The 26,983-nt window shown below is 42.5% G+C and overlaps 1 protein-coding gene and 2 long non-coding RNA genes across 9 annotated transcripts in view; 2 read left to right on the forward strand and 1 right to left on the reverse strand.

Annotated features, from left to right (window-relative positions):
- Positions 1-1,066: 1,066 nt before the first annotated feature.
- On the reverse strand, positions 1,067-11,972 carry LOC104006720 (uncharacterized). Its single transcript, XR_680620.3, has 3 exons — positions 11,881-11,972; positions 2,637-2,760; positions 1,067-1,244 (listed from the first exon to the last, which is right to left on the reverse strand). It is a non-coding gene; the product is annotated as an uncharacterized LOC104006720 (long non-coding RNA).
- A 6,484-nt stretch (positions 11,973-18,456) lies between these two features.
- Positions 18,457-19,100, forward strand: LOC134810268 (uncharacterized). The gene is made up of 3 exons (XR_010157899.1): positions 18,457-18,543; positions 18,658-18,707; positions 18,995-19,100. It is a non-coding gene; the product is annotated as an uncharacterized LOC134810268 (long non-coding RNA).
- Positions 19,101-19,239: 139 nt separating this feature from the next.
- The window catches only part of HIVEP1 (HIVEP zinc finger 1), a 156,326-nt gene continuing 148,582 nt past the window's right edge, over positions 19,240-26,983 (forward strand). For 2 of the 7 annotated variants that reach the window (XM_016954907.4, XM_063812781.1), the window contains exons 1-2: positions 22,675-22,801; positions 26,331-26,473. In XM_016954907.4, coding sequence (XP_016810396.3) covers positions 26,434-26,473 — 40 coding nt within the window. In that variant the 5' untranslated portion in view covers positions 22,675-22,801; positions 26,331-26,433. Of the gene's footprint in view, positions 19,592-22,674; positions 22,802-23,057; positions 23,325-23,428; positions 23,553-26,330; positions 26,474-26,983 lie in introns of those variants that run through there. The other 5 variants (XM_016954906.4, XM_063812780.1, XM_063812782.1 and 2 more) reach the window with 5 other exon arrangements.

Consider the following 26,983-nt stretch of genomic DNA (forward strand, 5'->3'; position numbering starts at 1 on the left):
ACCAGTAGAGAATAATCTATTTGGGTCCCATTTTATCTTTATCATCTTAAACCGATGTTTTCAAAAACTGTTTTGTTGTGATATAATTTACATATCATAAAATTCAACTGTGTTAAGTGTACAATTTAATAAATTTTACTATATTTACGGAGTTGTGCAACCATCAACAGAATCCAATTTTAAAACATTTCCATCATCCTAAGAAGAAACTTCACACCATCACTCTCCATTCCATCATCAGCCATAGACAATGAGTAATGCAGTTTCTGTCTCTTATTATCTGCCTTTTTCCTTTGGACATTTCATATAAATGAGCTCATACAACATGTATGCTTGGCTTCTTTCACTGAGCACAATAGTTTTGAAATATGTCCACATTGTAGCATTTATCAGTACTTCCTTTTTTCTTGCCAACTAGCATTCCTTAAATTAAGTTTCACCTGGCATATTTTACTCATTTTTACATTTTTACACATAATATATCATGATGTTTTAGGTGCCTTATAAATGGCAAAAGATTAGAATTTGTATTTAACCACTTAACCACTGAAAGTGTGAATAAAATTTCACAGGAATTCTGAGGAGAGTGAGATCAGGCAATGCTTCAGCCAAGGGGCATCATCTGATCGTCAAGGAAAGGCAGAGTTTGAATAAGAAGAGAATCCACTGAGGGGTGGAAGGAGATGGAGGCTATTTCATTTATTTATTTATTTTATTTTTATTTTTTTGGCGGGCAGGGGATTAAGTTTTGCTCTTGTTGCCCAGGCTGGAGTGCAATGACGCCATCTTGGCTCATTGCAACCTCTGCCTCTCGGGTTCAAGCGATTCTCCTGCCTCAGCCACCCAAGTAGCTGAGATTACAGGTGTGCACCACCACGCCTGGCTAATGTTTGTATTTTTAGTAGAGACGGGGTTTCACCACATTGGTCAGGCTGGTCTTGAACTCCTGACCTTAGGTGATCTGCCCGCCTCAGCCTCCCAAAGTGCTGGGATTACAGGCGTGAGCGACTGTGCCCGACTGAAGATGGAGGTTATTTCAACATGAGACACTGGGCCAAACATTGAGTCCGAGCCAGCAGATCTTTTATTTAGGAGGCAAATGAAGATTGAAAGAAGACCAAGCTGAAAGTGGATAACTAGTTGTGTGACCCAAGAAAGTTCTCCAGTCAGGGTCTCCATTTCTCACCTGTGAAATCCACTGTTAAGTTCTCATCATCTCTAAGTTTCCTTCTGGTTCTAAAATTCTGTAGAGGTTGGAAGAAAATATGATAGTATTTTAAGTCATTAAAGAAATCTGTAGTCATAGTTTCATTTTTACAGCATATTGTTGGTCATATTCCTTGCTTTATTTAACATCAAGTCTTCGGGAATGCAATAGCTAATTATAACACTAGAATTATAAAAAACAGGATTTATTTACAGCAATATTTTTGACAGGAGCTCTTAGAAGGCCTTGTATAATAAAACAAATTTTATACATTAGTAATGTGTACAGTAGAAATTTGAAAGCTATACTAGGAGGAAGAAAACTGTTAGATATGTCTATAAAACAAGAGTTACAGACTCTAGGAAGCTGTACTTATAAATAGCAGAAAAAATAAGAATATTTTTAAAATAAAATGATTCACTAAATGTAAAAATGTGAGATATTACAGAAAGAAGAATGAAGGAAGGAAATGAAACTTCCATCAAAATTTATCTAATGGTTTGGTTATACTGAAAATAAGGACGTTTTAAAGCATGGTAATCATCTATAGTTTTGTCTGAATAAGAATAAAATCAGAAAGACATGAAACTTTGAACTTGCACTGAAGAAGAACAGGTCTTCTTGCATGCATAATGATTGAATAGTCTGCCCTAACTGCAGTAGTCTGTAAAACCATAAATCATTATTATTTAGTACAAATAAAAGTATTTTATGGTCTGATATTTCTAAGAGTGCAATTTAAATCTACATTTATCTTTTTTTTTTTTCATTTTTAATATGAGACAGTGGTCTCACCGTGCTGCCCAGGTGATCTCGAACTCCTAAACCCAAGGGATCCTCACACCTCAGCCTCCCAAGTAGCTGAGATTACAGACATGCATCACCATGCTTGGCCCTAATTCTACATTTAAATTTAAGTGCAGAGCATTCGTGGCTTAGCCAAAGTAGCAGTCATCCCCAAGATTTGCTCCAGAGATTATATCTAGGTGTATAAAATATTGGCCAGGTGCAGTGGCTCACTCCTATAATCCCGACACTTTGGGAGGCCTATGCAGGAGGATCACTTGAGACCAGGATGTGAAACCAGCCTGGAACACGTAGCCAGGTCCTGCCTCTACAAAAAAATTAAAAATAAAAAGTAGCCAGATATAGTGGCACGTGCTTGTAGTCCCGCTACTCAGGAGCTGAAGCAGGAGGATTGCTTGAGCCCGAGATGTCAAGGCTGCAGTGAGCTGTGATCACACCACTCTACTCCAGCCTGGGTGACAGATCAAGACTCCATCTTTAAAAAAGAAACTAATAGATAAATAAATTAGTTAATTAAATCAATCTAAATTAAATTAAAATATTGCCAAGTCCACATGTACATTAATGGAAAAAGCAACAATTACTTATGCATCAACATAATATAAAGTATGATGTATTTTACATGTTCTCGCATTCTCTCCTGAAGCATGCCTGGGAAGTCTGTTGTTAAACATGTTGTCATTTCACATTAAAATGTAGGTTATTGATTTTTCTTGTTTCTTCCCACACTGTCATTGACCCATATCCTGTAAGACAGCAAAAGAGCTTTGACATCAAAAGATGGGTAAGGATAATAGAAAATCACTAATGTTTGGAAATTCTGTGCTGAAAAAGTGGATAGACCAACATGTAATTGGTTAATGGATAAATTCCTGGACTGGATAAGCTAGCATTTTATTCTGACACAAGTAAAACATTACACAAAGGAGGTAGATTCATTTTTTAAAAATCAGACATAGTTTTCCTATCCTAAAGCTTATTTGCGTCCGCTGCAGACAAGTACAGGTAATTGCCTCCAGGTGTTTGCCTGCAGGAAGTCATTGAAATTCAGTGCTGGTAATGGCAGTTTTCTGAGCAGCAAAAACTAACCTACAGGAACCTCAGAGGCACAGGTATATTTTAGAATAGCAATGTCAGCCCTCTGAAAGGCCATAGATTCAGAATGGCCATTTTAACAGGATACAGATTAAATAAAACAAGAATGAAGCTATGTTTTTTAACAATAAAAAAATTAAGATTAAGAAAAATGTTTTTCTTTTGCTTTTAAAAAATTTTAAACATTATTTGTTTTTCTTAAATTTTTGCTCATTGATGGTAACTGCCTAGCAATCATTTTTTCTCCCAAAATAGGAATTACAAGAACAATTACATTTTTCTTAAAGTTCTGTTTTTATGAAAGTTCACATTCAAAAATAACTTATTATTAAACAATAACCCAGGTATTTTTTCCACTGCAAATAGATACTCTAGGATATTTAATTAAAGATGGCAGATTAGCCATTAGCATTTAGCTCAATGCTACAGTTCAAATGACAATAATTTTTTTTAAAGGCATAGCCTACAAAGATAAAATAAACAAGAATGGAGACAACAGCAACAGAAATTTGGAAGCTGGGAGAAGATCTGAGAAAGTTGGATTCTCAGCCAACTGCAGAGAGAGCTGAGAAGCAGACTGATTTTTTTTTGTTTTGTTTTGTTTTTAATTTCAAATACAGATCCAACAATGGGCATCCTCAAATATCTCTGGAAGTTCTGTTGCAAGTAGAGTTGCTGAAGCAGCAGCTGGACCTTCTCAACTCCTCCCCACTTCATGCAACAGGTAACTAACCATCTTAGCAGAAGATCTAAGAGATTTATTTCCTGCAGACAGACACACAGAGGGTTCGAACTAAAAAGAGGGGAGTTGAGCTTACACACTAAATGCAAAAACCCTTCATATTTCTTAACCTTTTCTAGGCTGGAATACCGTTTGCTAAGTACACACACTCTTGTGAGTGCATACACACGCATACACAGACACATATGCCCTAGGCAGACAACTAGAAGTCTTCTCCAGGGAATTTGACAAGCCCAATAGAAAAGATCTGAAAATACTGCCAATGAGGGCTCCACTAGGAAGAGCAAAGGCAGGCCATGATACAGTGAAGTCCCTGGTCAATAACTAGTCACACACTCCTCCTCCAATCGGCATTTTTTTTTTTTTTTTGAGACCCAGTCTGCTCTGTTGCCCAGGCTGAAGTGCAGTGGTGCGATCTCAGCTCACTGCAACCTCCGTCTCTCGGATCCAAGCAATTCTCCTGTCTCAGTCTCCGAAGTAGCTGGGACTATAGGTGTGTGCCCCCACACCCGGCTAATTTTTGTAGTTTTAGTAGGGATGGGGTTTCACCATTGGTCAGGCTGGTCTCAAACTCCTGACCCCAGGTGATCTACCCACCTTGGCCTCCCATAATGCTGGGATTACAGGCATGAGCCACCGCACCTGGCCTCCGATCGGCTTTTAGTGCACCCATGCCTGGTAGGAGTAGCCACACAAGGATTACTAGGATAGGATTCTAATATGAGAGACACGGAAACAAACAATCAGGGAAAAAAGCAATGGGAGAAAACAGAAGCAGGAGGGGAGGATAACATTTGAAAATGATCCTTAATACATTGAGATAATATATTGCATGTAAAAAACAAGAAAAGCGTGCTATTTTAGAAAAATAATGTTTTGAGGAATAAGAACTTTAAAATAATTAAAAATAGAATTGTGGAAGTAAAAAAATCAATAGAAGAGTTGGAAGATAAATTAGAGGAAATCTTCTAAAAGCAGAGCAAAAATAAAAAATAAGGGATAAAAGATAAGGAAAAAATGCAGGACATGTCCAGCAGGTGCAACGTCTATATGATAGGAGTTCCACAAAGAAAGAACTCAAGAAATAGAGAATAGGAAATCATCAGTGAAACAATGCAAAAATATTTCCCCCAAATGAAAGAACATGAGTTTTTAGATCAAAATAAACCACACAGATCCAGCACTAGAAATAATTTAAAAACCAACATCAAGGCCGCCCACCTGGAAGGCCGAGGTGGGCGGATCGCAAGGTCAGGAGATGGAGACTATCCTGGCCAACACGGTGAGATCCCATCTGTTTCAAAAAAAATACAAAAAAAAAAAAAAATAACTGGGCTTGGTGGCAGGCGTCTGTAGTCCCAGCTACTCGGGAGGCTGAGGCAGGAGAATGGCATGAACCCGGGAGGCAGAGCTTGCAGTGAGCCGAGATCGCGCAACTGCACTCCAGCATTAAGACACATCATTGGGAAATTTTTGAAACTCTGGGATGAAAAGAATATATTATCAGCCTCTAGAAAGAAGAGATTTTATAAGAAGAATCAAGATTCAGAGTGGCTTGACATAGTAGAAATGCTGGAAGCTAGAAGACAATGAATTTAATGCCTTCGAAATTATGTGGAAAAATTCATTTTATTCTAGAATTGTCTATCCAGCCAATCTATAAATTAGGCAGGAAGGTAGAATAAAGACATTCTCGGATTTCCAAGACCTCAAAATTTTTTGTTTGCTGTGGATCCTTTCTTAGGAAGCCCTGGAATATGGGACCACCCAAAATGCAGGAATAAACTCAGAAAGAAGGAAGGCATGGGATCCGGGAAATCGTGACCCACTTGAGAAATGGGAGAAGTCAACCCCAAGGATGATGGTGAAAGGGATCCCATAAAAACTGCTGAGTCAGGCCTAGGGTGTGACTCAGAATACAGGTCAGAAAGCTCTAGGTGAGAGCTATTGGATAGGACCCAATTAATACTATATTAGGTTAGTTTGAATGTGTTGAGATGACACTTACCCATCTTAGGTTGAATTACTAAGTACAGTCATGTGTTTTTTAATGACAAGGATACCTTTTGAGAAATGTGTTATTAGGCCATTTTGTTCTGCTAACATCGTAGAGTATACTTGGTAGAGCCTACTACACACCTAGACTGTATGTGACAGCCTATGACTCCTAGGCTACAAACCTGGACAGCATGTCATTGTACTGAATACTGTAGGCAACTGGAACACAAGGGTAAGTATTTGTGTATCTAAACATATCTAATCATACAAAAGGTGCAGTAAGAATATGGTATAAAAGGGTTTTTTGGATTTTTTTTGTTTTTGTTTTTTTGGTTTTTTTTTTTAAGATGGAGTCTTGCTCTGTCGCCCAGGCTGGGGTGCAGTGATGCGATCTCGGCTCACTGCAACCTCTGCCTCCCAGGTTCAAGCGATTCTTTTGCCTCAGCCTCCTGAGTAGCTGGGATTACAGGCGTGAGCCACCACGCCCGGCTAATTTTTTGTAGTTTTAGTAGAGACGGGGTTTCACCATGTTAGCCAGGATGGTCTCCATCTCCTGACCTCGTGATCCGCTTACCTCCGCCTCCCAAAGTGCTGGGATTACAGGCGTGAGCCACTGCGCCTGGCCGATATAAAAGGTTTTAAAAATGATACACTTAGATAGAGCACTTCCCATGAATGGAGCTCACAGGACTGGAAGTTGCTCTGGGTGAGTCAGTGAATGATGGTGAGTGACCGTGAAGGCCTAGGACATCACTGTACCCTACTTCAGACCTTTATAAACACTGGACACTTAGGCTACACTAAATTTATTTTTAAAAATTTTCTTTCCACAGTAATAAATTAACCTTAGCTTACTGTAACTTTTTAACTTTATAAACGTTTTAATTTTTTTTAACTTTTTGACTCTTTTGGAGTAACACTTAGCTTAAAATACAAATACATTGTACAGCTGTACAAAATATTTTCTTTCTTTATATTGTATTCTATAAACTTTTTTCTATTTTTATTTTTTACTCTTTAAACTTTTTTGGTAAAAACTAAGACATAAACACAGACATTGGCCTTGGCCTGCACACACGCGCGATCATCAAGACCTCATTAGGTGGTAGGAATTGTTCAGCTTCATTATAATCTGATGTGACCACTGTCGTATACGTTGTCTGTTGTTGCCTGAAATGTCATTGTGCAGTGTATGACTGTACACAGAAAGCCAAGCAAATACACAAACTAAGCAATGATGTTCTTTATGGAAGCACAAAAAGGGAAAAATAATCACAGTGTATCGTATGGCTTAGTTGTGAATAGTGTTCTTAGTCTCAGTGATAATGTACCTCTAAACACCGACTGTTGACCCAACCAAAACTATAATCTACGTGGGGCACAGAGGGGACAGCAATGTAACTGTGTGTGCTCGGGGACAGAGGGAGCAGCACAAAAAGAGAGCTAAAGCTCCACATTTCAGAGTGAGAAGGCAATAGATAGTCTAAAGTTGAAAAGTCAAAAGTTACATTTTATTTAGAGATGCAAATGTAAGTATTAAACAATTGGTAAAAGAGTTGAAAATATTTTTGTCTAGGGAGTGGGAAATAGTGACAGCAGAGATGGCAAGAAACAGCTTTTCTTCTTAGCATGCCATAAAACAATCTGACTCTTTAAACTCTGATGAAATATTATACATTGATGTAAATGAAAAACAAAAGAAAGCATTGGGATGAAAAGATACACTCCTAAAATCTTTGGATGAGTCATTTTAGGTGATACGGCTAAGGTAGATAACTTATCTGATAATGATTATACCTTTCTATTTGTTAATTCATTCATAGGGTTGTGTGAATAAACATTTATTGAATGATTACCACATGCAAAGTTCCATGCGAAAGGTAAATATGAAAGGAATACACCATGATTTTCTTCCTTATGTTGCTTGCAAGTGAATATGACATATGTTTAAAATATGTTTTATGTGTTTATATGAATAAATAAAAAAGAACTAGGGCAGACAGAAAAGACCGTACATACATATGACAGTATAAAAGAATCAAGATCTAGAAGTCTGCTTGTTGAATATGGAAATTTGAATTGAGGCTTGAAGGAGGAGGTACACCAGATAGCTGGGACCAACATGAGAAAAACTATGAAAATAGGAAGTGTCTCAGCATGACTGGTTGGTTGCAATTCTTTAATTATAATGAAGAACAAAGAATAAGAATGTTAACTCCAAGAGAGCAGGCATCTTGTGTGCCTTGTTCACCATTCCCAATACTAGAACATTGCCTGGCATATAACGATACTCAGTAAACATTTGCCCCATAAATGGATGGGTAAGATTGTAAAGATAGTTAGAGGTTGATAACAGAGGGCTTTGAATTCCATGTCAAATTTAGAATTTAGACTGTAAGTAAATAGGAAAATATTTGAGGAGAAGATTGTGATGGCTCTAATTTTGACAGCTGAGTTTAGGACAGGTTGCAAGCATGCGAGGTGTCGGGTCAGTTAGGAAGAAATGAAAAATAAAGGCCTGAGTTTTATCCATTAACCACTAAATTAGAAAGGAAGAAACAGACCACTTATTGCAGAAGCAAGCCATGATTTTATGGAAATGTAGTAAATGTGAAGTCAGAAAAAATTGAGTTAAATCCTGTCTTTGTCATGTAATGGGTGGGGAGATCTGGACAAGTCCTAGGACATCTCCTAGGAACATCAATTTCTTCAGTAAAATCAGGAATAGTTTTTGCAAATACTTCACGTGTTGTCTAAAGGGTATTGGGTAGCTCTCAAGGATATGTCAATATGTTAAGGCAGGATAAATTGACATGAGGATAAAAGAAGAGAGAAGTGCAAGAGAGACATAACACATAGCCAGGAGTGGAGCTAAAAATCCACCATAACACACAAAGTCATGTGAAAGCATTTTGGAAAATGAAGAGTTAGACAAACGTTCGATGTGGTTGACCTATGACATTTCCGATGTAGTGGAAGCTTGAAAGACATTACTACTGTGTCAGAGGAAAGGGCATTACGTTGATGCAGAGAGAATGGGGGCTATTACAGATTAAACTTTTGAGAAGTTTGGAGGTCAAGAGACAACTGAAAAGGCAACTAAAATCTAAAAAGGTGAAGTTCATGATTACCTTTTATATCCTCAAAGTATTTGATGAAAATATTCACCAATCTTTGAAGTAGAACCAACCAAACCACAATTTTTAACCTAGAGTGGACTTTAGTGAGCTAGTCTAACGCAGACACTTTGCAGGTAGGAAGTAAAACCCAATGAGGTGTCAATGTTAGCAGTAGAAGGTACCACTTATCTATATTTCTCAACAGGAACAAAACAAACACATTTTAAAAACCCTAGATACAATAATCAATAGACTATGGATCTCATTTCCCTGGAAGGATGGTTCATGGATAACATGTAGAGTTGATTATTAATGAATAAGGGAGACTTAAGGGAAGGAAAGGCTGTATGTATAAGATAGAATTGTGTGTTCTAAACAATTTAGATCAGAAAATGGAAACCTAGAAAAAGTGAAACGATAGCACTTAAAGGGACAAGCATAATTGATTAACTAATTGGGAGTATGTCAATTTTATTTTATTTTTTATTTTTATTTTTTTGAGACAGGTTCTCACTCTGTCACCCAGGCTGGAGTGCAGTGGCGTGATCACAGCTCACTGCAGCCTTGACCTCCCTGGGCTCAGGTGATTTTTTTCACCTCAGCCTCCCGGGTAGCTGGGACTACAGATACCTCTGGCTAATTTTTGTATTTTTTGTAGAGATGAGGTTTCACCATGTTGCCCAGGCTGGTCTCCAACTCCTGGGCTCAAGCAATCCACTCACCTTGGCTTCCCAAAGTGCCGGGATTACATGCCCAAGCCACCACGCCCAGTCTGCCAATTTTACATGAGCCTTGTGGATCACTTCATGAAGTGCTCCTAGAAATGGTACAATTCACCTAGATCTTTGAGAGAGTGGCTTAGAGCCTTTGGATGAGCAAAGAGGAGGAAAGCAAGCATTCTGTGCAACGATGTTGACCAAAACAGAAGTATGTAGAAAGGAAGCACCAAACTTACTGCAAGAACAGTGAGTGGACCCATTTAGCTGGAGTAAAGGCTTTGTTTAGGGAAGTAAGTAAACATAATGTTTTGAGGTGATCGCTTCCACCATATCGAGGTTTAAAGACCAGCTAGGGAATGTGTATCTTGTAGTTAGAGGGAAGCAACTCCGTTTCTTCAGTGAGGGAGTTACATGATGACAGCATTCCTTTTAGGAGATAATTAGGGTGGTGTGCCTGATTCAGAGAAGCTAGGAATGTTTGGACTCTAGCCCTATCTTTTCCAAGTTGATGTCATGGTAGACAACTGCATTCTCTCCCCAGACACTCTTAGATGTTAATATTGGCAACACTGGAAGAATCTGTTGAGCAGTTTTTATGAAATGTAATACGAGATGTACTTGCTTTTCACCTTCAGCAATTTTTTCAAAGAAGAGTGAGGAAAAGTTTTAAAATATGTCACACTGGACCTCTACATTTTATGGTCATAATAATAAAATCCCACATTTTCTAAATGAAATAAAGCAATGAGTTAGAGTTGAGAAAATAGGAAGGCCTTGGTTAAGGCAAAAACAGAGGGATTATAAAAATGTTTTGGGGAATGATGTCAGAATTGTAGGTTATGGATGGTTGTAAAGAGATAATTCTGATTTTAATCAGTTAGATCATCTATATTCAAGAAGCCAGGTAGTCAGGGCAATATAAACTAGAGGAAAAAGAGAGTGTGTAGTAGTTTTCATCCAGTGAAATCAAAGCCATTGGAACTATTAATATTAATAGAAGTAATTGTAAGTGAATTTAGAAGGGTAGATATCCAAGTCACCATCTTCATGGCTTCTAGAAAAATCTTGTCCTGGGTTTAACGTAAGTCATTCTCTTCAAATTAAGAAGCAAAGAAGAAAAAAGAAAATAGAGTAGAATGGCGAGTAGTTACAAGTATGTAAATAAATGCTTGCTTAAAAAGAAATCCAATTACTAATCAGTAAAAAGCAAAAGGAGGATATAATGAAGAGACATAGAAGGATAAGATAAAGGAGACATTACACATAGTAGAAAGATATAAAGGAAAGGAGCTATTTAGATACTCACAGAAGCAGATTCTTCCAGATTACTTAAAAAGCACTCATTGCTCTTTTGCAAAGTATCCCTAAGGAGTAGGTTATTATCACCCCATTTTACAGATGGGGACACTGTCAAATGTCATTTGGTACTTCAGCACATTAAACTTAGGTTGCTAATTAGCAATGTATTTGAGATGGAATTTGGCAGTGGTAAGAAACATTAATATTTCTTTGTTTTCAGGACCTTCAGTGTAACTTAGAAGAACCATTTCTTTGACTTATCTGCTATACAACTGGTCAATATTGCATGATGACTTCTCAAAATTACCATTGATTTAGGTTTCCAGGAAAAATCAAGCATGCTTCAAGGAGATTTTAGTAGCAAGAAATCCGTATTATTTGACACCTGCTATTATTTCCTCAGCATCCCAGAATTTCTCATTTAAGTACTGCCCAATATTATTCTGGCTTTCTTTGCATTTGTGAATACAGACACAAAATGTTTTGTAATTTGTTGCAGAATGGCAGTTTGGCCTTTGGGGAATATGAATCATGGGTCACTGTCATAAAACAACTTATGTTTGGAAACTTTTTTGAATAATAGTTGGTTTGGGACAAGTCTTTTTTTCCCCCTTACTAAGAAATTAGGAGCTTTCTTAATAAGAAATAACATTAGAGTTTTCAATTTTAAATTGTGTGAATTTGTTTTAATTGTATGAAAATGGATACAAGATAATCAGTTGCTCAGACTAGATACCAAAAGGAATGGTTATTAAGACAGTAGAAAAATATTTTTGAAGAACATTCATAGGATAGCCATCCTGCTCCCCCAAATCAAACCTGAGGCAATAGAAAACTATGCTTTTAGAATAATAAAAATAACAGAAAACTCCTGTGAGAGAATGTCTGATTTACCTTTCTGGAAATCACTATTTTGTTCCAGACGGGTGGACTATGGAACTTTCTGAGAGAACATGGTTACAAAACTGTTGTGTGATCAAAGCTCTGGAGGGAGGGACTGTTTTGACTCTCTTGTTACTATGTGAGGGATGGAATTTTGCAACCAGAAGGTTCCACAACAGTTGGAAACGACAGTTGTATGAGTAGCAAGCCGAAGACAAATGTGTGTGTCCTGTTACTCCTGCTCTGAGAACTACACACTGCCGCCGTGCCAAGATTTCCTGCTTGCATCAATATTTTTTATAATTACCAAACCTCATGTGCATAACCCATTATTAGCAAAAAAAAACTTACAAGTAACATCTACACTGTCTTTAGGTTAGACAGCCATCTGGCTAGCTGATATGCACTACACACACACACACACACACACGCACACACACGGATACCCTTATTTAGATGCCTTATTATAATGCTAGTTCCATTTTCAATCATCTACCATAAATCAAGCTCTACCTCCTTTTGCAGAAATTAAAACAGCTGAAATTTAAAAAGCGCTTAGAACATGTTAAAGCTCACCATAGGCTATTATCATCCTGTTATTAGCGGCTTACTCTTATCTTCCGTTCTCTAGCTCATCTCTCTCACTTGTGAATTCATGTCCCTTTCATTTTCCTTAGCTTCCAGAAAGTCCATTTTATCAATTGCCCTTTCTCCAACTTTTCCCAAGTTGGACTTTGACTCTAGACTCGTGGGTTCCTTTGTATTGATGTCCACAGACATTTTGGTACAATAGGCACTGCCATGAAAAGGAGATGCCAATACATTCAAAACTGTAAATTTAATCGTGTGCTTTCAAAAACAAAATAGTACAGAATGGTATAGCCGAAAGTTTAGGGAAGGGAAAAATGAGTGGTTTAAGTGTTGTTTACCAGAAACAATTCATCTGCAAAAGTTGATCCCATGAACAGGCATCTGGAGAAAGCTTCTTATGTTGGCAACATACTTACAGAGTCAGAAGCTGGTGAGTTTCAGATCTGGTAAGGTTTGGGGAAACAGATGTTAATGTAGGAGGTAGATATTGGGAATTGAGATGTGTTTGCAAAAAAAGAGGTACTTGTAAAGCTAGTGGTGGTGAAGTTGTGGTGTTGGCAGTTTATTAACAAGAAGGAAAGGTTACTTGTAATCAATGATTTAGATGGGAAATTTGAAATGCTTTAGGACTGTGTGGAATACTGTCCTGTAGTCTGGTCCATGTGCCCAGTATACCCAACTGCTGATGCTGAAATCCCATAAATATAGACATATAAATACAGCCCTTATTAAAATATATGTACATATATAAATATATAATACAGATGTCTGCATATATGTGTGTGTATGTGTATATATATATACACAAAGTAGTTTCAGTATATATATATATGTGTGTATATATATATATAAAATAGTTTCAAGCTTCATTTATAAAATATGTTTCAAGACACCCAGTGGATGCCTGAAACCTCAGATATTACTGAAACCTATATATATATAAACTGTTTTTTAATTTCTTTTTCTTTTCTTTCTTTTCATTTATGTTTTTTTTTTTTGGAGACAAAGTCTCACTCTGTCGCCCAGGCTGGAGTGCAGTGGTGCTATCTCAGTTCAACGCAACCTCCGCCTCCCGGGTTCAAGTGATTCTCCTGCCTCAGCCTCCCGAGTAGCTGGGATTACAGGCACACACCACTGCACCGGGCTAAATAGAGATGGGGTTTCACCATGTTGACCAGGCTGGTCTTGAACTCCTGACCTCAGGGGATCTGCCTGCCTTGGCCTCCCAAAGTGCTAGGATTACAGGCATGAGCCACCGTGCCCGGCCCATATATACTGCTTTTTTCTATACATACATAGCTATGATAAAGTTTAATTTAAAAATTAGGCACAGTTATAAATTAACAATAACTAACACTAGAACAATTGTAATATACTGTAATAAAAGTTATATATGAATATGGTCTCTCTCTCTCTCTTAAAATACTGTAATATTTTGGGACCATGGTTAATGGTGGGTAATTGAAACTATGGAAAGGTGAATATATACAGAGATGTGTGCATGTATTTTTTCATATGTACATATACAATTTTTTTAAAACCTGAAATCAGGTTATAGTAGACAGGCCATCAGGGTGGGAATTAAATCTCAAAGAAGAGAAAGGGAGCTTAAAGAAAAACACTGTTTGTTTCATAACTGTGTTTAGATCACACCTGCTTTTCCAGATCCCAGCCTGCCACGAATGAGAATATAAAAGAAATCTGAGGCTTACTGGGCGGTGGGGTAGCCTAGGGATTTAGGATGTGGTCTTCTCTGCAGACAGTCAGGGTCCCTGTGAGGCCAGGTCTAGTTGTACCTTTGGCTTGGTACTTAACCTAAGCCTGAGCTCCTTAATCACTAAAACATGGGTAACTGTGTCTGTAGCAGCAGGTTATTATTTTTTTTTTAAATAAACTTTATTTTGGAATAATTCTAGCTTTACAGAAAATTTATAAAGATTGTAGAGAGCTCTGTACATATGCCCTTACTGTTTACTTCATTGTTAACATCTTACATTACCAGGATACATTTATCAAAAATAAGAAATTGACATGTTGACATTACTATTAACTACACTGCAGACTTTATCTGGATGTCAACAGTTTTGCCATTAATGTCTTCTCTCTATTCCAGGATCCCATCGAGGATCATGTTAGATTTGGTTGTCAGGTCCTCTCTGGATAAGTCTTCAGAGATTTATTTCAAGGTTTAAAACATAACACACGTAGAGCACACTTAGTCTAGTGCGAAACATGTAATAAAGCATTGGTCAACACTGAGAGATCGTTGTAACTATGTGACAGGCACTGTCTTCAGCACTTTCAAAACACCGATTCATCTAATATTCACAGCTATTCTGTGAAGACTCCAATTACATTTACTTTACAGATCAGAAAATGGAGGCACAGGAAGGTCAAAAAAATGGCCCCAAATTATGCAGCTGGCAGATCTGGGCTTCAACCCAGGCTTGCTGGCTCTTAAGCCCATGCTTTTAGTCACGACGTTGCCTCTTTGTATGTGCATCATATATACTCTTTATTAGTAGGAGACTCTGGAACTGGTGAATTCTCTCTAGGGCAGAAGAATATTACTAAGTAGTTCTCTGTTAGTCACTGAAAATATGCCTGATTTTTAACCCTCTTTAAATAAAAAGTTATAGCAACTCAAAAAGATAAGGTAAGGAATGTGGATTGAATAAGCCAGAAGTACACGTTTCATAGCTTTTCTTATAAATCACTTTTTTGAACGCTTACTCTGCCATATTTTTTCTTAATTTTTTATTTTATTTTTTATTTTTTTTTGGAGGGAGGGTTTCACTCTGTAGCCTAGGCTGGAGTGCAGTAGTGCGATCACTGCTCATTGCAACCTTGATCTCCCAGACTCAAGGGATCCTCCCGACTCAGACTCCTGAGCAGCTGGAACTACAGGTGCACACCACCATGCCTGGCTAATTTTTGTATTTTTTGTAGAGACACGGTTACCCCATGTTGCCCAGGCTGGTCTCAAACTCCTGGCTCAAGCAGTCGGCCCCTCTTAGCCTCCCAAAGTGCTGGGATTACAGGCGTGAGCCATTGTGCCTGGCGTTTTCTTAATTTTATACACATATATTCCCTTTTTCCCTCTCTCCTTCCCTCCCTCCCTTCTTTCCTTCCATCCATACTACATGTTTAAGCCATGGAACCTCTATCAAAACTACAGCAGAAAAGAAACTTTAAAAAAAAATCTAGGAATGAAGATTAAGAGCAAGCAAAAGGCAATGGAGTTTCTGGTAAGAATCAGGAAAGGCATAAAAGAGGAAGGATTTGGGAGCAGAAAGAAGGGGAGAGGGAGGATGGACTGGGAGCTCTCCAGTCAAGCTCTGCCAGGAACCAGCTGGTTATGCTGTCATTTAATTCACATGACTCCTTATATTGGCTTCCCAGTCTATAAAATGAGCAGATCCCCTTTAACTGTGTTATATATAATAATTTTGAGTCCAGAACATTTAAAAAGGATGTTTAAAGAAAAATGCAAAAGCAAGAAAGCAATTAAGTTGATATGAAAGGCTTAGCAACTAAACTGGAAGGTGAGCAGGCCTCAGACTACAACATTCATTCAACACACATTTATTTCAACACTGTTCTAGGTGCTGGGGAGACAGACAGAGAGGAACAAAGCATTGCCACTTCACTCATGGCCCTCATAGTCTAGTAGAGGGTTGAGAGATAATAAACATGGAAGCCAATAAGATAATTGTAGACTGTGCGATGTTATAAAGGAAATTAATGAATGATGATGAGGCAGAGACTATGGGATAGGGGAGGGGGTATCCACACTTGAGATAGGACATATCATGTTTAATTTACATGTGTTCAGATTGTGATTACAATGGGGAAAATAAAACCCTTAAATCCTTTGGCAATCGACAAAATCACTTTATTTATAACACAATAAAGGTGTGCACCAAGACAGCTTTCCACAGGAGGTTTGAGAACCATTTTACTAGAAATGTGAAAGAGTATTTACACAACAATGTTTTAAGAGTTATTTAGGAGTAATTCTTCATGGAAATAAGAAAGTCTAGAATGAAGTCTTTCGGCTCCTCCTCAAGCAACTGACAAGCCCCTTTCCTAGGCCGGCATTAACTCTATCTACAATTCTATGTAAATATACTCTTGGTATCTGCTATGAACTGAATTGTCCCCCCAGCATCCCAATTGATATGTTGAAGCCCTAACCCCCAATGTTACTGAATCTGGAGATAGAGTCTTTAGGAGGTAATTAAGGTTAAATTAGGTAATAAGGGTGGGGTCCTGATCTAATGGGATTAGCGACCTTAAAAGAAGAGACACCAAAGAGCCAGTGCTCCCTCTCTCTGTATAAGCACTACACCTGGGAAAGGCCATGTGAGGACACAGAGAGAAGGTGGCAGTCTACAAGCCAAGAAGAGAGGCCTCGGAGAAAGCCAACCCTGCTGATGCCTTGATCTTGAACTCCCAGCCTCTAGAACTGTGGGACACTGTATTAGCTCAGGGCCCACTGTAACAAAAATACCACCTTGTTAGATCACAGATAAGGTTGGGTCATTTTCATTGAATGTTATTCTTCCTCTAGGGTTCCTCAGTATGCCACTTGTGGACATAGCTTATGAGGAATTCTTTCAGGAACTGCAGGTATCAATCACATCTAGTTTTCTTTCCCCTCTTCACAGATAGTACACCAAATAATACCCATTAAACTGTCGTTACTTGCCATTGAAAGAGAGGCTTTTCAGTGAGATGTGGTTTGCTCTAATAGCACGTCTCCTACAGGTAACAGTATCAGTACTGGCGTAAATGTGAATTAAATCATCCTTCTAAAAACTGGACATGGTTAAAATCAATCAAACACATTTTCTCTTCTTTCCCTTAAGCCTCACACCATGCCAGGATGCCCATCATTTTCATGACACATCGAAATTTGAAAAACTTTAAAAAATTCCCTTTTCTTATTCGCTCCATTGATGTAGAATATTATAAAGTTATTGAAATCTGGTTTTCACAAAATATAATCTTTAAACTTTGAGCATCTGAATATTTTCTGGATCCCCATCATAGTTCTATCATTTACCAGCTCTGTAGCTTCCGGAAGACTATGTAGCATTTCTAAGCCTCTGTTTCTTCATCTACAGTGTGGGTTTATGGCGGGGACTAAATGAGTTCATATAGGAAAACCCGGCAAGTCGTAAGCGCTCAATAGCTGTTAATCACTACCACTACCATTATTACAACTGCTAATGTTACTGCAGTTTTTGTAACCAGCCTCCATATCGATCCTAAATCCATCAGTAACAATAACTTTCCTTAAAAAGACCATTCTCAGGCCAGATGTCTCCAAATAGCTACCAACTGTTTGTAATATCATGTCTTAATTCCTTCCAAATGATGACTGAGTAGGCTCTTCTCTGGTTGCCTGTTGCCTGCCCATTCTGTCTTCCTAGCTCATTACGAGAGAACCCACCCTTCCCAATGGCCCCGGGGCAATCCAGGTGTACATCTCTCATCTGAGCATAATTTTTTTTTTGAGACGGAGTCTCGCTCTGTGGCCCAGGCTGGAGTGCAGTGGCGTGATCTTGGCTCACTGCAAGCTCCCCCTCCCGGGTTCACACCATTCTCCTGCCTCAGTCCCCCGAGTAGCTGGGACTACAGGCGCCCGTCACCACGCCCAGCTAATTTTTCTATTTTTAGTAGAGACAGGGTTTCACTGTGTTAGCCACGATGGTCTCGATCTCCTGACCTTGTGATCCGCCCTCCTCGGCCTCCCAAAGTGCTGGGATTACAAGCGTGAGCCACTGCGCCCGGCCCTGAGTATAATTATTAATACCTTCCCTTTCACTCTCAAAAGTGTCCTGGCGTGGGTGTTACTTGTTTCCCATTTGCTTGGACTTTCTGCTCTCGGTGGAAAAACCATCACACACAGTTCACTTGCTCTCACCTTCAAGTTATTTCCCTCCTCTAGAATGCTGTACTTCCACCACTGCCAAATCGTGAACTTTCTCTCCTTCAATATCCCACTGAGAACTCACCCCCAGGATGGGACTCTGCTCACCCTGTCCTCTACTCAAGCAGAAGCCTCTCAGCGATCATGTAAATAACTGTATAACTTTAATTGGCTCTGTTTATAAGCCTCTTATATCTTTTTTTCCCTCTAGGTATTTTTCCATGTGTTTATCCTGTCTCCATTAATTTGTAATCTTCCAGAGGGCAAGGCCTGAACACAAGCTTCTGTTTGGTGTAAAGTGGAGGCACAGGTAAGGCTGATTGCTAGACACTGCCGTCCTTCTTTATCACTAATCTGTTAAAAAAAAAAATTCTTTGTTGTAGTGTTTTGTTAGTGATGGTCCCGAGACTTCTAACCTAATGAAAAACTATATCCAGTGCCTGCTAGTGTCCAGACAAAAGAAAATCAACAGTTACAAGCTTTTCATAACGTGAGGGGAAAGTGTGCGGATATTTTGACCCATAAGGGAATTTATGGTGTATGTAAAGCATGTTATAGAATTTGTTGCCTTTAGATTTTTATTCTTGTCTCTTCAAGGCTGCAGGACTGTCTCAGAAGGGAAATAATATTTACCTTCCAAACGGAGATCTAAAACCCGAACAAAGCCTCAGGAAACATACTCCACCACCATCTTACAAGTTTGTGCTACGGGTGGAGGGAAAATGAATCTAATGTAGGAGGCCTCCCGCTGTGCGTCTAGCAGGAAAGACCATACGGTGCAAGTCTCCAGGATCACTAGAGGGGTGGATTGTTCATTTCAGTCCAGGTAGCAACAGGAAGCCCGTGCAAATGTTCCTCTCTCACTGCGGGGCTAAGGAGCGTGGGTCCTTTCCCGCGACTACCTGCTTGCCTCTCTCAGAACCTGCAAGTGAAGTGCGGAAGATCTGTCTATCTTCTCGGCGGCGCAGAGCCCAAGGTAGAAACGGATGGAGGCGGTGCACTAGATAACATCAAAGCCCCGGGCAGGGGCCAGAAAGGGGGGCACAGGCAGCCCGGGGAATGAAGCGCCTCCCTCTAGCATTTCCTCTCACGCCCACTTCCAACCTAGGAGGCTTTTGGTTTCTGCTTTTTTGTTTTTAAAATTAAAAGTTAAACCCAGGAAGCTTTGGATCAGACTTTTGTGTTGCAGTTCGGGTAAGTTTTTCTCTCGGTTCTTTTGTCTGGCGCCTGGCTTGGGAAGAGCCTGGGCGTGGGGCAGAGTTGGCAGGGCGTGCGGGGAAGGTTTTGTCGCCGGGTCGCCCAGAGGAGGAGGGGATTCGGCCGGTGGACGGGAAAGCCCAGCGCGCGCGGAGGGCGGAGGGCGGAGGGCGGAGGGCCGAGGGGAGGGACGAGCGGCGTGACCCGGCGGCCGGCGGGGAGGAACCTCCGGGATCTCCGCGTGGCGGTGGCGGCGGCGGCGGCGGCGGCGGCGGCGCTGCCGGGCCGCGCGCTGGGCGGAGGGCCGGGGCCGCGGGGCCGCGCCAGGGGGGAGCCTGAGCCGGGCCCGGCCGGGCGGCCGCGTGGGAACCCGAGCCGTGGACGCAGCGGCGGGGGCGGGCAGGGTGGCGCGGGGCCCAGTGGACGCGGCTCCGGGGTGGACTTTGTGCCCTCTCCAAACTGTTCGCCAAGAAAAACGTGTGTTGAGCTTTTCAGTGACACTATCCTCCCTCGAACCCCACTTTCCCCAAGGGGGGCTCCAGAAGCGTTCACGCGGACGGTGGGGATGGAACCATAGAGAAATGGAGCTCCAGGAGCCCCCTCTTTTTTGGGGGCAGAGAATGGTCACTTGCTCCTGCATTGTCCCAGGATTTTTGACAGTTGAAACTGCAGTTTACCATTCACATTCACCCTCCACATTCACCCTCTGCTTCATTTTTTTCCCACGCTCTGTTTATTTGATACATTTTGAGAAAATATATTGGATTTGCCACAAAACAAGCCTAAAGAAGCTACTTTATAGTATAGCCAGGTTTCCCTGCATCCTGATATCTAGGAAGAATTGTAGGCAGAATTAGGAAAAGAAACTGCATTTAGAAAATTCAAAAACTTACTAGGAAACTATTCTGTATTGTATATATTTCAAATAAAAGTTTAATATCGGTTTGCTGCTCAAGGAAATAGTTGAAATGTCAAAATTTACCTATCGTAATTCGAAATTGCATGTATGTTTTGTTACAAAGTTCGTAGTAATGCTGAATCCTACATAAACATTGTGTTGACAGTATGTTGTGCTCAACAATTATTGGGTTAAACGTTATTCATTCAGTTAGCATTTTTCACTTCCAAAGTGATACAAACTTCACTCATTATCACATTACCTTTCTCCTGACAGATTAATAGCTATACGTTCACAGTTAAATGCATGTTTACTTTTTGATTCAAATAACCCAGTTGGGAAGTTACATTATATACTTTTTTGGTGATTGCAACCTATTGGATATCATTTCATTTCACAAATGAGAGATGGCTATAGCACAATGAAAATAAAAATTGCATTATTTCATCGTAGGGTTAGCATTAGTATGCTAGACATAATTGTACATGTACATAGTTGGATGATCTTTGCTTTTATAACCAAATTTACTTTGTAGTAGGCATATTTCTCCCTTTACATGATATTATTTTTGGCTACACACTCGCCATTACTGAGTATTCCATTTTTAATCATTCCCATTCTGGTGGTTTGAGCTTTTCTTAGCTCAAATGAGCCAGAGGTACGATTTCCTCAGGGGAATTTTAGGGGTCAACTCCAGCAGGAAAAACCTAGACGTCGTTATGGAAGCCCAAGGGAACAAAACAATTCAAGTTTGCACAGATGGCCAGCTGTCTTAGTGGGTGTATGGTCGTTTAGCATTTTTATTCCTTAAAAGGGGAAAACAGTTTAGTTTCATCAGGGATTTTTTTTTTTTGCATCAATTTTGTTTCACCTTATTCCTCTCAAGTTTGAGGTGGCCCGTTAAACCAGCCACTTTTGCTTCTTGAGGTGGACCTGTGGAATTTCTGTGCCCCAAACTGCGAACGTTCTTTAGGTCTAACCCTGAAAACCTTCTTCGTTACCCTGGTCCAGCCCCTCTTCACTGCTTTGCCATGGATTTCCACTCCTTGCTTTCCCTACTGCTTTCTAGCAGCCGGGGTCACACCTTGGTTCATGCTAATTACTCCCTCTTCCCCTTTCACGCCCTCCCCTCTTCCCTGGAGCCCGGTCCGACGACCAGCCCCGCACCCCCCTTTTCTGTCCCCGAAGTCCCCTCCCGGGTTGGCCCTATAAGCTGTCAGGCTGGCAGGCAGGGGTTAATTGCGCGCGCAGCTTCGGCACTGGGAAGCACCAGCGGGGCTTTGGAGCGGCCTCTGGAATAACCTTGGCTTTCCTCGCTCTTTTAATAGAACATCCGCCACCAAAAAGTGGTTTCAGTTCAGGGTTAATATGTCCCCTTCCACTCTCCAAACCAACACCCTGCCCCCTCCGTTTTTTTAAAAGTTGTTTTTCAAAGTTAATGAGTTTCAAGTTTCACAATGACTTTCCCCTTCCTTCTACGCGTTGCTGAGGAAACCCCCTTGGGGTCCCCCCCTCCCCGCCTCCCTCTCCCCCTCCCCCATTCGGCCCGGGCGAGGGGCGGGGCCGGGAGACCCCATGACGTCAGCGGCCGGCCCACATCCTGCTGTAGAAAGTAAAGAGACGGTAAAGAGAAACTACGGCCCCGCCCGTCCCGTCCCTCTTCCCGGACCAACCGCCCCCAACTGAGCGACCCGGCCAGGCCTTCCCGGGGCCGCGTGACTGGCCGGGCCCGCCTCTCCGCCCCCGCCGGGTGCTGGTTCCCCAAGGCGTCGCGACCCCGGGCTCCCGCCCCCCGCGTCCCTAACCCCGCCCCTCCCCCCCGGGCTGCGCTGCCACCTCCTCCCGCGTCCCCCTCCCGTCCCTGCGGCGGCTCGGCCGGGCGGGGCGGGGAGGGGCGAAGCGGCGGGTAGGTGGCGGGGCCGGCGCGGTCTGGGGCCCGCCCCGCCGGGGAGACCCGGGGCACTGGCTCCGGGTTCGTGCCGGGCCGGGCGCCCATCCAGTCCCTACACCCGGTCAGAGCTGGCGGCCGCGCCGGCCCAGCTGGGCCCCGGCGCCTGGGCGTCCCCCGCCCCTCGCCCCGGCCTCAACCCCAGCCCCCGCGGGGACGCCCCCGCGGGGACGCCCCCTCCCCCGCCCACGCGTCGCCGCCCGCGGCCTCCCCTCCTCCCGCCCCCGGGGATCCCCTGCCGCCCCGCCCACCCGCGGGAAAGCCTCCGACCTTCGCCCTGCCTCCCCCGCGCCGCCCGGCTCGCGTTCCTCCCGCCGGCCCCAAAGACGCTAAACGTGCCCTACTCTGCCCCGGGGGAGAGGTAAAGCCCGCGCCCGTCCTTCGCGCCCCGGGCCCCGCGGCCCCAGGGTCTGTCCGCCCGCCCCGCCGCGGCGCGCGCCCCCCAGCCCGGCTGCCCGGCTCCCTGGCGGCCGCGATCATGCCGTGGCTCCGGGCGCCGGCGAGCTTCGCCGCCTCCTCCGCCCGGCGGCTGCGGCCCCCGCCCGCGCGCCCCGCGCTCCCCCCCCGCCCCCCGGCCCGCTCCCCTGTTTAATATTTCAGTGCTGGGTGGTGTGAGCGCCAGTCGCCGGCCTTCAGCGTGGCGGCTGCTGGGCGGCGGCAGGGTGGCGGACGGAGCGGGGGACCGGGGAGCGGCGGCCGCCGGAGAAGGTTATGTTTGTGTTTGGGGTTGTCAAGTGAAGGAGGGATCCCAGGCGCCGCCGCCGCCGCCGCCGCCGCCGCCGCGCGGGGGTCGCGGAGATCCCAAGCCGCGGCCGCCGCCATCAGCAGCGCAGCTCCAGGGCCGGCTGCAGCGGCAGCGGCTCCGCCGGGCGTCCTGGCAGCAGGTTCGGCGCGGGCTCCGCGGCGGGGGCGCTGCAGCTGGGGAGGGCGGCGGGGCGGAGCGGGGGGGGGGGCAGGAGCACATCCCTTCGGCGGGCGGGGGGCGTGCGGGCGCGCGTGTGTGTGTGTGTGTGCGTGTGTGTGTGTGCAACCGCCGACCTTGCAGAGGGGATGGCTGCGTGCGGGAGACACTTGGCACTTCTGGGCGCCCTCGCCGCGCGCGAGCCGAGCAGGTACAGAGGGACCCAGCCTCCCCAGCCGCCTTCCAGCCGCAGACGCATTTTGCAAGAGGGTGGGGGGTGAAGGAGACCAGGCCTCGGCATCCCAACCTCCCGGCTTTGTGGCTTTCTTTCCCTTTCGTTCTTTGCTCTAAGTGCCTGTTTACTCCCGGCCACCTGGGTAGTTTCTTTCCGGGTTGGGAGTGCGCGCCAGCTGCAGTTGGGAAGGGGGCGGTGGGTTGGGGTGCGGGTCGGCTCGGGCTCGCCTTGGGGTCGGGCTCGGGAAGGAGTTGCTGGCTGGAGAGGGGAGGGGGCGGCGGCGGAGCAGGCGGCGAGGAGGAGTCTCAGGGCTGCCGCGCTCGCCTCATCTCGTCCTCCTCCTCCTCAGCTCTCTGCATCCACTCCAGGCTCCTTCCTGAGCTGGCACTTCCATTCCCCCCTCCTCCTGGCATGCGAAGCGCTTTGTTCAGTGCAGCGTTGCAGAGGGGTTTTCCCAGGCTCCGCCCTCCACATTCATTCATGTTTTTTCTCCTTGCAACTGTCTTTACGCTTTTTGATCGTGTCATGTTTTTGCTCCATGTAGTATTTATTTCTTTCCCGTAAAGGAACGGTTTATCACTCGTCCTAGTCGCTACAATGCTGCTGTCTTTGGAAATACCCACTTCCCCCCACAAGGATTTAAATATGGGATGGACAGCTAGGGACAGTGGGTAGGCAATGAACGGGGTAGCAGAAAGCCTTTACGGACAGGGAATGTGCATATTTTACATTTATGCTCCGGATCCCATGGGATCACATGATTGGATTACAGTCAGAGTTCACGCTTTAAAAACTTCCAAATATCGTTACCATTTAAAAGCTTTAAGTTTAACAACAAACGTAGTTAAGCATTCATGCAATTTATTTGGTTCAGCTGTGTCTCAATTCTTTATTGAATCAGAACCTTCCTGAATTAGATAGTGGATGTTTCTTTAGAGCAAGGAGCTGAGAAACCCTATCTTTTATAGATCACTTAGCACAATGCTAGATGAAATACTTAGACCATCATATTTTTTTGTATTATTTTACCATGTAGTTAAAAATTGCAAATAATTTTGTGCTGAGCTGACATACAGCCAGATCAGGGATAAAATACTGAAGTTAATCGTGGCCTTCTTTACCTTCTGTTTCTTTGCTGTAATGAAACCATAAATTTCTAAAACCTTATACTGGGATGTTAGACACATTCCTTCCCATATAGGCTTTCTTAAGGAGAATTAATAGTTCAGCGTTTTTGTGTGACAGGCAAAGCGTCTACAATGTTTAGTTTAGTCCTTATAACAACCTTCTGATGTGGATAATATTTCCTAATTTTACAGTTGGGAAATCTGATCTTCAGAGAGGTTAAGTAACCTGAACAAGGCCACACAGTAAGGGGTAAAGTCTGGCTTTGAACCCACTCCGGTTTGACACCAAGATAAGTCGTCATGACTTGCTGCGCCTCTTGAAAGAAATCCTGAAAGTAGATGTTATCAGCTCCACAAAATAAGCACTGGATATAACTGAGTCATGCAGTACCACATTCTTTAGTTGTTGATCTTGGACAAGTTACTTATCCTATTTTTTTTAATCTGTAAAATGAATAAATGATAGGTACCTTTTTTTTTTAATCTGTAAAATGAATAAATGATAGCTACCTTCTTAGTTAACAGATTAAATTAGGGAATGTGTAGAAAGTACACAGGCACATAGTAGGTGCTCATAAGTGTTCTTTTGTCTTCTACAGTACCACTAATAACAAAAGCTTTAAGCCTTCCTTACTGTTCTATTCTTGTGTCTTTGCTTAATGACTAAACATTGTTTCATGTTTAACAGTGACAGTGGGCTTTGCTTCTCAGTTTTCTTGCAGTAAGTTAAAATTTCAGCTTTAAGATCCTTGAGAATCTTGTGGTAGAGTCTGAGGTGACTGATTTGGGGAGATAGGTGATTCGGTTTTGGGTCATTCTTATCTTGGCCTATTGTATTTCAGATCACTGTGTTTTAAAATGTGTAAGTCAGGACAGGCTAGGTTGTGCTGCAGTAACAAATAACTCTCAAACCTCACTTATTTAAGCAAACAAAAAGGTGTTTCTGGCGTATGTATGCTGTGTGATCACGTGGGTTAGCCAGAGCTGACTTTGTGGTGGTGTCAGATTTGCTGTCTGGAGCAGTGCTGATCCCATGGCAGAGAGAGAAGAGCTCTGGAGGATCATGCTGTGGTAATAACTAAATGCTCCAGCCTGGAAGTGAAGTCTCATCCGCTCACAGGTCGTTAGCTACAGCTCCTCACACGTTCCTGGGAAACACAGGGAGGCAGAAAGTGTGGTCCTACCATGAAGCTAGAGGTCTGGAATAACTGGAGCAGCCACAGTAGCAACCCCTTGTATTAACTGAGTTAACTCTAAAACAAGATGAACAAGACATTGTCCCTGCCCCTATGAATGGGCAGATTTACTATACATGCCTAACATAATCCTTTTGTAGCCTGATGCGATACTTTACTTGTTCCTGGTATTGTCGTTTTAAAACACAAAGTGAGTTTTTTTACTCTTGTCTGATAAAGATATGGTGGTTTTTTTCTGTTTTCTTAATGAGAAGTCCCGATACTGATAAAATGACCTCTGTTTAATTAAAAGTTAGTAATCTTTTGCAGTGGTGCCCAGCTTGGTTACTTTTTCTTGAGTTTAGGTTAGTGCTCTGCTAGGCAGTAACTTTTAAAGTATCTTTCTCCTCTGAAGGTAGTAAAATGTGCTTCTCCGTTTTTTTCTTTTTCAGCACATGGATTAATTGATGTATGTTGAGTTTATGGAGCTGCCTTTTGGTGGCTTGCTTTATCTGCAGTTTTTAAGAAGAAAAAGAAGGCCCTGAGTCAAAGAAGATGCCTCGAACTAAACAAATTCATCCCAGAAATCTAAGAGGTAAAGCATTGCATTAAGTAGAAGTAAGGCTTGCTGTAAATCTTTTAACAAAGTATCTCTTTGGTGACAGGAATGGCCGTTTGTTAGATGTTGACCCTGCCTGGTGACGAGCGCTATTTCTCTTGCTCATTTCCAGCAGTCCTGCACAATTCCTGTCTCTCAGGAGATACTTAATAAATATCTGTTGAATGAATGAATTGAATTTGACAAAATTACAGTGCATTCCTTCCAAACCATTAGATGGGGTATTAAAGGCTGAAAGTTGCTATTTGTTAATAGGAACCATATTTGGGTCAAGGAATCTGAAAGTAATGGTTAAATATTCTTTGCCAACTGGATCATTAAGAATTTTATGTTTTTTTTCACTCTTCCTCCATAGTTCTTTTGAGGTTTATTTTTGTACCACTCCATCAGTTAGATTAACGAGATAAGTGAAGAGAATTGTAGGCATTCACTCAGACCATTACTTGCAGAAGTCAGAGGCAAACTGAGTTATTTTCCACGAAGAAG

This window comes from Pan troglodytes, chromosome 5 (genome assembly GCF_028858775.2).
Source record: "Pan troglodytes isolate AG18354 chromosome 5, NHGRI_mPanTro3-v2.0_pri, whole genome shotgun sequence".
NCBI classification, from domain to species: Eukaryota; Metazoa; Chordata; class Mammalia; order Primates; family Hominidae; genus Pan; species Pan troglodytes.